Source organism: Phoenix dactylifera, chromosome 14 (genome assembly GCF_009389715.1).
Source record: "Phoenix dactylifera cultivar Barhee BC4 chromosome 14, palm_55x_up_171113_PBpolish2nd_filt_p, whole genome shotgun sequence".
Lineage (NCBI taxonomy): Eukaryota > Viridiplantae > Streptophyta > Magnoliopsida > Arecales > Arecaceae > Phoenix > Phoenix dactylifera.
In genome coordinates, this window is record NC_052405.1 from 7,700,259 (window position 1) to 7,711,187 (window position 10,929).

The window sequence follows — 10,929 nt, forward strand, 5'->3', positions numbered from 1 at the left end:
TCAATTATCATCCATCCTATTTAACATAAGATCAATCTTCAACTAATCAAAAAAATATTATAAAAGAAATAGAGATTGATTCATTTTGTGATAAGAATCACATATTCCCATGTTTCGTTTTGAAATAGGAGATCCAATTTTGATGAATACTTTGAATCCTCTTCCTCTCTCCAATTGTGATGAATATTTTGATAAGAAACTTGCAAAAGAATGCAGCAGGCAGAGTTGTCATGCATTATTTGCAATTTATAGTTAATAAGTTCCGAGATTATTAAGGGCGCAAACAGTCTTCGATGATGTAATACTCCAAATTCTTTCATAAAATATAAAGAATATGATGCACCACCATTTTAGTAACTAGCAGATAGAGTCAAGGAGAAAATAACAGTCATGACTTCATAGTGATTATTTCTCTCCCTGCTACTGTCATGTAGATAATGAAGCTAACAGCTTGTCCAGAACCTGTTTTTCTCCAAAAAATTGGTAGGTATCATTGCAAAGGCAAAACCAAAGTCACAACAAAGAAACACATATTGATAAACAAAGATACATAGATAAATTTAACTCAAAGCTGAAATCTCCAACACCTGAATTGATCATGGAATTGCCTTCTGGATAGTTGGTTGGACCATTAATGGAAGAATACAAAGAAACTCGTGGGAGGGTCGGACAAACATGATTAAGATGTCTTTTGTGAAAACAAATGCTTAAAGTACAAATAGTTTAATAAATTAGTTTGTCAGGCAAGAGATTAGGTCATATTTTGCATTACAACCTTTCTATATTACAAGTCACATCAAGACTTTTGAGACCAAGACAGCCCATGTATATAAAACCTCAGCCCAACCTAACCCAATGTGCAGCTTGGGTTGGTCAAGGTCATGTTCTGGTTGAGCCTAACCAAGTTGCACCCCTATTTTCAATCATGTTGATATTCTGGATGATAATGTATGAAACAGAGACGGTTATTGGTGGATAAACAGCAATAAAAAATCAATTAAATAAAAATCTTAATCATATCAAATAAAATCAATCCATATTGATTATACTTAGAGGAGTATAATTTTGGTTGTATTATGCCTTTAAAATTGATGGAAGTCCCCGTACACATTTTGGTCAAGAAGCTGGGTTAACTGATTGCTTACTCAACTGCTGTTTGTAATTTTGAAAACTGTACAAATATGTACACTGCTGGAGACCAACTGTGCCTGCACCATCATAATGCTTTCTGATCCAGTCTCTCGTTCCAATTTAAGCACCTAATCAAGCTACGGAACCAGTCACCAGTCTGATCAGATTTATTCACAGTCGGGAGTGGGTGCTGACTCATAGAAATGCGAACAGAATCTCCTCTAGAGAGCTGCTGCCTCCTCTTGCCGTCAAAAGATACCCATGCATTACTTCTTGTGTCCTCTGGAATCTGGTGCATTCATGTGCAAGTCAGTGGAATGTTAGCATTGATTAGTAGAGTTTGATGTGTGCGAAATGTGTATACTGGAGAGCAATATATAACCACTGAACTTAAGAAGCATCAAAACTTTGTTAATATGACAAGACAGCAAGCCTCTATTTTGTGACCTAAGCTTCAACAGAGTTCCCTGTCATATAATGGGATCAGGCTATATATCCAGATGGGAACTCCATATAGCAGAGGTCAAATTTTTGCCAATATGACTGGACAAAGAAAAGCTGTCATCACTGCTTTCTTTTAAAACTTTCAACTGCACCAAGGGGAGACGGTTTACGTGGCAGAATTTTTAAAAATAAGAAAAAAAATACATCAGAAAATGCATGATCGCTCTTTGTTATGACAAGGGACTTGGGAAAAGTGATGCAGATCTGTGCTCAGTGGATGGTGAAGATGGTATTCTTAAGCTGATCCAGATAGATAGGAAGCCTTGCACCTTACTGTTACAGGAAGTGTCTTCTAGAAACTAATCAATACATCTCCTTATTCTTTATTGGAACAGAATCCGTTAAACATTTTCAAATCCAGGTTGTTCATCAGATAGATGTCATGGCCATGAAAATTGGCTAGGGCAAGCAGGAACTTTTGAGTTGGTGCATAAAAAAAATGGTGCATTCTTCTGTTTTATGGATCTACAACCATTTGCTTGTTAAAGTGCATCACATATTGACGAGTGAAACAAAAACCAAGTATTATGATATCACATCTCATACGATCCCTAGTAGACTTACACATCATAGAGCAAAAAGTATCCACACTATGCTTGTAAAGGTGGCTATCCGTTGGATAGATGTCAGAGCTTCTGACATTTGCTTTTCATGTACCCTGACTACATGCATTAGTTTAATTTCAGAATCGATATATATTTAATTTCCAGACTTCACTTCTTATATTGATTGCATTAAATTTTTATTTTACCTGACTCTCCAACATGGATTTCACAAGCATTTGACATAGGGCTTTTTGCATATATACTTCCAAATATTTCTTTTTTCTTGTATACCTGTGTACGCTTCAATAATTTTTTTTTTAATTATATAACCTTTGTTGATCTTTTGTTTATAAATGTCAGATAAGTAACATATAGCTGTAAATCTAAATTCATCTTCTAAATTTAAGCAAACATCTTTTTGATTTCCATAACTACCGACTTTAGGAAGGGATGCATTTGTAATTTTGCAGGCTGAGTTATGTCTTAACCCAGATAAATTGTATTTCACCCAACATACATACATAAATTGATGATAACGGTATAGCTGCATGAAAGAGAAATTTATAGAGGTACTAGATAAAATTACATGTTTATAAAAGCATACATGCAAAAAGGTTCAGAGGATATATATAAAAGAATCTTTTGGAATTATTCATGTGCAATTTGGAGGAAAGAGATTTGAGCAATAAGATGGTAAACTTTTGAAGCTTATGGAGATAATCAAGGTTCTAAACAGTGAACCAATTAGTTGTGTCCAAACAAAGTGGATGACTTTGGAATTTATATGCCCCTGTTTTCTAAAAAGTTAGCATGAAACAACTCAGTTCTACATGTGATAAGCCAACTAATTGTATTCTATAAACACATTTACTTTTTTTTAAGGAAAATATGAATTTCGTCACAAATCAGCACCAAGATTAAATCTACCTAATTTGAAGTTTTATTCAGTTGCATAGCAGTAAAATTGAATGTATTAATCTGAAGAGAAATTAAGTTGTAATTTAGCAGAAAAAATAGATCTATTCAATTTGAAGTTAGATATCTGAAGCTAATTTCAGCAGCCAATACAACAAGGAAAATGATGAGACACAATCTTGCGACTAAAGATTGGAAAATTTTACCTTAAGCTCAAGCTTTGCAGAATCAGGAAGTATAACAGGCCTGAATGACAGAGAATGTGGGCAGATTGGAGTAAAGAGCATGCATGGAACATTTGGGTGCACCTGCAGGTCAAGTTATAACAATATTATTACAAAATATAATTTATGCTAAAACCTTCCAAGGTTATAATTTAATATAAAAACCAACAAAAACTAAAGTTGCAGAATAAAATACAACCAGGGAGTGTGCTATACAAATGGTAACATACAAGCATGATTTTGCAACAGAACAGGCACAAGTTAGTTATTCCGGCAAGACTGGCTTATGCAAGGTTAACTATTTTAAAGGGAAATCTATCATGTTATTCCTGGTGTAAAGCTCTCATTATGCCTACTTCCTTCTTTTTATGGACAAAAACACCCTCAGACTTGAGTTCTTCCAGAAATTGTATCCAAACAAAAGGAAAAAAAAAACAACTTGTGGCATAACTATTTCAAATCCACTTTTTATTATTCCCTAACCAACAACAGCCTACATGTTTTCCAAAAGTAGGAATGTGAAATTGATTATAAAAATAAAATCTACAGAAAATACTACTGACCATTGAGCCTCCTGCAGCTGTTGAGTAAGCTGTGCTGCCAGTAGGAGTGGCTACTATAACCCCATCGCCTTGCACCTAGCATTTTTTGATTAATCAGATACAAAATGCAGCATTAGTTAAGCAATAAGACTGAGAAATTCCAAGTTAATAGCAAGGCATGCAAGATAGTCAAAATGCCAAAAATAACCCAGGCTGGAAAACTCTCAAATCTAGCATTCACTGCCTAGAAAACTCAGGCTTATCTTTTCTGAGAAGATGAAATTCAATTTCCTTGACCAAGTGCAAAATTTATTTTTGTAAGCGTGCACCTAAAAAATTCATGCATGTAAGATAAGGTATATGCCAGAGGAGAAACCACCACATAACTACAAACAAGACCATTCTCACAAACCTCAACAAATAAATGATGAAAAGCAATGTGTTCAAATGGAAACAGACGAAGCAAGAGCATGTAAAAGTCAGAAAATACAATGTATAAACCAAGATAATTAAGTTAGTGACTGGTTTGAACCAACAATGTATGATATAAATAACAAATAGTGATAGGCTACAGTTTCAGCCTCCATTACGAGCTTAGGTCGTCACCCATATGCCAGCACAGTCACCTATGCTGAAGATACTGATCACCTAAATTATTAGCCTAAGCAGCCCTGCCATAGCCTCATTTAGATGAGGTGTTTGGCCACATAAGCTAGTGCCCAGAAGGTGGAGAAAAATCACTTTGGATCTGTCACTAACATCAGCTAGGACACAGAAAAAAGAAAACATAGAACACAGACAACAAATTGCACAGTAAAAACACAAAGTTTCAATGCTAAATGCAATTATAGGAAAAGACTAAATGACAGACAACATTTTTGTCTTACTTTAGTTATAAGGTGGTCATGTTCATAACATTCGATTTTGGAAAGATAAGGGTTAGAACCGCGATCAACAACGACTTCGTTCAAAACATCAAATACTTTTCCAGGCATTGCTTTTCCATTGCGAAATATTTCACATCGCAAGCGCAATCTAAGAGTTATATAAACTCCATCCAGTGAATTGTTCCCATGGATAACTGCCCTTAAATCCTCTCTGTAACCTTCAAACTGTGACATAACAGAAAGATATGAGATAGAGAAGAACCAGAGCATCCTAGAAAGACAGACTCTTACGAGAACAGATAGGAACATACAGTATGTGAGGTGAGAAATCCCAGAGATCCAAGATTGAAAGAGACCACAGGAGGAACCGCTCCTCTGAATAAGTTTGATGCATGCAGAATCACACCATCACCACCCAAACATGCCACAAAATCAACTCTCTCATGAAGGTCACTGCATTGTGAACACTTAATAGTGGTAAGCAATAGATCTTGATGTTTAAATGCTTGGATCTCTGGATGCATAAACTTCAATACCTGGTATCTTGACTATAGAAGGTCTGGACAAAGCCAAAACCTGGGATCCTTGCAAATACATCATGGACATCAGGCTCTACAAGAACATTCATTTTTTCTTGATAGTACATGAAGGATGCAACCTGCAGATCCAGAAGCAGCAATTGAAATGGCTGAAGCACAAAAAACATATACAACTTGATAAAAGAGAATATCATTATTAATATGCTCATGCTCAAGATGTTATAGTTGAGAGATTAGCCACATTGTTAGTTTCTCCTCACGTCCTTTCAATTATTTAAATTTACAAGCTCAATGTGACAGTTCTAGTTTATATAAGATAAATAAAGAGTGTCAAGTTGTGTTAGTTTACAGCTAAAGCTGCTTGAGGCAACAGAAAATAGGCCATCAAAATTAGTAGTTGTCTGATTTAATTGTTCATTAGCTTTCTGCACAAAAAAAGCCAGGAGAACTTTGGATTCACATTATTCAACTTGTTCTGAAGAATTGCTAAGTTCAAGAAAAGCTTTCCCAAGATAAATTGGAACAATCTGGATAATCTTTTTTTTTTAAACAATAAAGCATATATACTGATTTGGAATAGACTGGATCCATCCTTTACACCATCAGCGAACAGAACACTGGCATGGTAAAAGTGTGCTTACCATGCAAATAACAGCGGTTATTTTCATTCTTACTATTTCTCTTAATAAAATACTATTTCCTTTTCAAAAGTAATTTCTTTCATCAATTTTCCCTCTAAAAGAGATTGTAAGATCCAAATATATATATATTTTTATCAAGTGAACAGTGATTGGAAAAAATAAAGCTGTTATTTTTCCATTATTGCCTGTTATTTTTCCATTATAATGCCACCAGTACAGCCATCCTAACAGTGATTAATTTAATGTAAAAAATTAAAATAGTACATTATGAGGCACTAACAGCTGTTATAATCATTATAACAGTCCGTAAAGTTTTGGTGGGAGTCTATTATAATGGAATAACACCTTTATTGAAACCTCGGTCGCAGACTAATTTATTTTTGGTTAACTAATTGAAGTATAAGACTCAACACTTTGCCAAGCCTGTCCTATAAGACTCAACACTTTCCTGTCCTATAAGACTCAACACTTTGCCAAGCCTTTCCATTCAAAGATTTGTATATTAGAGAGTTCCTTCTATGTGTGTGAATAATACAAAACATCAATATTTGTCTTTCAGCATCTCCATTACTAGCTGTTCATATTAGTCATAGTTTGAACTTTAAAGGCACATAGGTAGCTAACAGGAACATATCTGACTCATTCTACAAGTGTAAAATGAATAATATTGTCACTGTTACCTCCTTTGCTTCCTCCATAAGCTCCTGCCCTAACTTTTTCAATAGCAATACAGTCTTTGGTGGAGACTTCCACATGAGCATCTGTTGCTGGGTGCTTGGATGTGTGAAAGCCAGAGACGATTCAGTTACCTTTTCTCTGTTGCAAGAAAAGCCATCAGTACGAACTAAATACATCTCTGCTTTCCTTCTTGATTGAACTCTGACAACACCAGTTGTAGAAGCACACATATTACCCTCAACAATATCCAAATCACTATCTGAATCAATAGAACCTTTCCCATTCTTCCTCACATTTTCTCTTACAGAAGTAGATAAAACTTGCCTACTGAAGTTATTGCTAACATTAGTACTAGAAATCTTGGGATCAACAGCAATGCTGCAACTTTTCCCACCATGGTACCCATTCCCATTCACACTGTAAGAAGAAGAATCTTTGCTGCTGACAGATTTCCCAATGATGTCACCACTAACGGTACACACATCAGTAGGTCTCCCATTTGAATTTCTGAATTTCATCCACCCTTTTGACAGGGAATCTGCAAGGACTCCGCTGCTCAGAACAATCGATTTGTGCATCTCTCCTGAGATAGGAAATACCTCAAATCTTTTCTTCTGAGAATTAAGGTAAGTCTTAGGATAAATTTCTCTACTTCTGAAAAACTGAGACATTTCTTTCTTGGAGAAAATATTGCATGTAGGAAATTGTGCCTTGAATGGATCAGTATCCACAGAGAAATTCAAGAAATTGTTTGCCTCAGCATCTTCAGTTTTGTCATGGTGAGCTACAGCATTATGTGCGGAGGCAAGCCTGGAAGCTTCCTCTCCATTCTCGTTTTCATTATATACAGCCGAAATGCCTTTTTCTCTCTTTGTTCCACTAGAGCTACAAGGTGTATCTGAGTCAGACTGTGAATCAATTTTATCTTCCACAGGCAAATCACCATTTAAATTTAATGGGACAAAACTCTGCTTGCTTTGAGGCTTCTCACCATTGCCATTTTTCAATGATTTGCCATTAAGACCAACTGATTGTTTTGGAACAACTTGCACTGAGGAGCGTGTAACGTACTGTCTCCATCTTGAAACCATGGCAGATGTTCTATTAACTCCTTCCTGACTATGGAGATAAATTGGCCTTCTGTTGGGATCCGATACCAATGAAGCAAACCACTCAACCTGTTGCATTGAAGGTGCAGTTCCAACTTCAACTGGTGAATTTATCACTTCTATCTTTCCGCATGAAACAGCTTGATCAACAGCTGACTGGTAGTATTCATCTTTGACAGCCTCCTCCCTGAGATCTACAATAGTTTTATATCCTCTATCCAGTAACCAGGCCAGACCTTCATCAGTTACCTGACCTCCCCTCCAGAATGCTACTTCGGAATCTTCCGGCATTGCATATCGTTTTGTAGTGGAGAAGTAGACCGGACTCCAATTTGCAAATATTGTTGGACATGGATAGCCATCCTCACGTGAAAATCCAGCATCATAGCAAACGTTCTTCAACCTCTGCAATCGCCTCCAGATAATAGTGCCGCGGTTGTCTAAGGGCATCAAAAAGTTTGCAAGTGCAACTTGCAGACTCTCACAGCACCTCTTCATCTCACCTCTGAAAACAGCTAGTGGAGGAAGCTTACCATCGAAAATATTTACATCACCAGTATGAAATGAATTCATGAAAGAAGACCTTCCAGAAAGGACATCTTCTCTGCCTTTGTTTAGTAATGCTAACATGCAGCCAAGTATTGCAACCACCTTCTCTTCCAATAAGGACATATCCTCAGAAGGGGTGTCATAGTTAACAGTACATTCTCCAGTCTCTGGGTTGCAAAGAGTATCCATTATAGAAGTATGAAGTTGCTCTGCAGCCCTAAAGATCCTACAATATGCCTCAACTTCCGCAATATCACCAGGAACAGGACCAACCCATAACAGTTGAGACATATCCATAGTCTGGAAGGTCTGCAAAATAAAATATGACCATATATCAGGTGTCAAAATAAGCTGGATGTCATCACATTTTATAGACCTAGTAACACTCTGTGCAAACTCGGTAAAATTTTGACAACGGTTTTAACTTTTAGTGGGACGGTCGGGATCCCACCATCCCAAGTGTTGAGATAGAGCACCATCCTAAGTGTAAGACAGGGCACCATCCCGAGTGTTGGGACGGGACAAAGTCATGAAATAGACCGGGATGGGATAAGACATCAGCCTTCCCCGAGTGTCAATATGCAGCAAGACTCATTCCATAGAAAAACCAGGACAATCCCATCCCATGGTATTTAAAACTTTGATTTTAACAATTTCAAGGGAAGGTGAGAGATTGTTTGAATGTTTACAAAATTAAGGGAAGATGGTTAGAGATAAAGCTGCAGTGGATGCACCGAGTGAGAATGAGATTTTTAGTGAAGTGTGTGATTGACGAGAATCAAAGAAAAGGTACTCCCTAATATTTCAGAAATATTTAATACTTCTATCCAATTAGCTTGCTGTCTTTACATCGAAGACTGTATACAGTATATACTGTACGATATGGATTAAAAACCAAAATGTTGCCAATCAGTTTCTTCTCAATTTTGATGCTTTTATGATGGATAGGCAAATGCAAGACAACTGTGTTTGCTCATAAACACCATCAATTCAAAGAGGAACCCAAGACGCAACATGTAAATTATATAATGAAACTCGAGGAAAGCTCGTAAAAGATTCTTGAAGGGGAAAAATGCAGTTAACAAGCCTTCTACCATTGTTTTAAGCCATCTGAACAGCCAGTATAATATCAGTAGTCAAGTGAACAATCCAAAGCACATATTAAAATTAAATAGATGAGCAGATCACCTCTCCAGTCACCACCCATGTCACCGATCCTACATGGCAGTCAGAGATTGGTGAATGCATGGCTGGTGAGTGGTGTCAGACGATCCTAGGTACCATTCCACCAATCGCCGACTGCCTTGTAGGATCAGTGAAGTGAATGGTAACTGGACAGGCGAACTTGAGCGTTTTTCTTAAGAATCTTTGAACCGACACACCAAAAACTTCAGTAATGAAAATATATCCAGGAATGGATCCTTCAAAGAAGACATGAACATTGGTCAAGAAACATCTCCAAAAATTCGCCGCTTTTTCTAATTTCATCTTCATCCCATTAGCACCAAAATGTGATCAGAGTGGATGAATGAAAAGCACACTCTATAGGGGTTCGTAATTACACTTGTCATCACAATAGTACACCAAGATCAGTTCTTTTCCATGAATTATTCAATAAACCAAGAAACACTTAGGTTCCGAAATCAGTTTGGGACAAATTAGAAAGAAAACCAAAACAAAAATCAAGATTAGATAAATGTTTTGGCTTTAGTAACAATTCAACAAAAGAAACGAGATACAAACCTCTCCTTGTAGCTTGTATTCAAGAAAACAAAATTGAACAGAAACCCATTTCGAGAGAGAAAGAGAGGGAGAGGGAGGGAGGGAGAGCGAGAGGGCGATAAAGAGAACGAACCCGAGATTCTAAACGCGAGGAGAAGAAATTGGAGAGCCGGGCTCGCGCAACAACGACAGACCTCGGCGTCTCCCCATCCGCCGCTCCTCGCCCCGCTCTCCTCCACCACCATCTTCCCTTCAACACAAGAAAACCCTCGAAACATCCGCCGTCGCCGGCGCACCGGCTCCTCTGGCCGGGAAGAATCCCAAGCTTCAGTGGGCCGTGGCACCCGCAGGCCGCCAGCATCGGATCCCAAATCCGATCCAAACCAAATGAGAGATCCCTCCGAATCCAAGATCACTGCAACCACCAAGAAGCAGCAGCAGCAGAAGGAAATATTTGGGACGGCGGAGAGGAAAGAAGAGGGGAGAAGTTTTCTTTTGGTTTTCTTCTTCTTGGATTGATTGGTGGGGGAGAAGTCCGGCGCCGGGATACCATCGTTTCCATCCACAAGTTTTTCGTTGAGATTGTGTTCAGGTTGCGGGTAGATGGCGACCGACGCTTATTAAGAGACTCTCCCAGCTTGGAATCGGATAATGCGCCGGTCTCCCTTTCCTTCTAATTTTCTCCGCCGCCCAGGCGAGAGCAGCGCGTCCCAATCGCCGTTGGGTCGTTATTTGAGATGTGGGGATGGGTCCGGGCCAGAGCCGATTGGCCTTGTACCAGAGAAATCATACCCTGTACCGCGTACACCAAAATGGTCTGAATGACCTGAGCAGAACCAACCATGTGCTGCCACGTCAATTTGAGTGGTCATATTCATGCCCATAAATACGTGACACTTAAAACTAATATATCCGCACTCCGTTGTCCATTGAAATGACAGCA

At 38.0% G+C, this 10,929-nt stretch overlaps 1 protein-coding gene across 1 annotated transcript; it reads right to left on the reverse strand.

The window, feature by feature from the left end:
* Positions 1-1,017: 1,017 nt before the first annotated feature.
* Positions 1,018-10,693, reverse strand: LOC103701357 (probable NAD kinase 2, chloroplastic). The gene is made up of 8 exons (XM_008783391.4): positions 10,120-10,693; positions 6,609-8,573; positions 5,285-5,406; positions 5,060-5,201; positions 4,749-4,973; positions 3,883-3,957; positions 3,302-3,403; positions 1,018-1,420 (listed from the first exon to the last, which is right to left on the reverse strand). The coding sequence occupies exons 1-8, from the start codon at positions 10,345-10,347 to the stop codon at positions 1,217-1,219; spliced, it is 3,063 nt and encodes a 1,020-aa protein (XP_008781613.2). The 5' UTR covers positions 10,348-10,693; the 3' UTR covers positions 1,018-1,216.
* Positions 10,694-10,929: the final 236 nt, after the last annotated feature.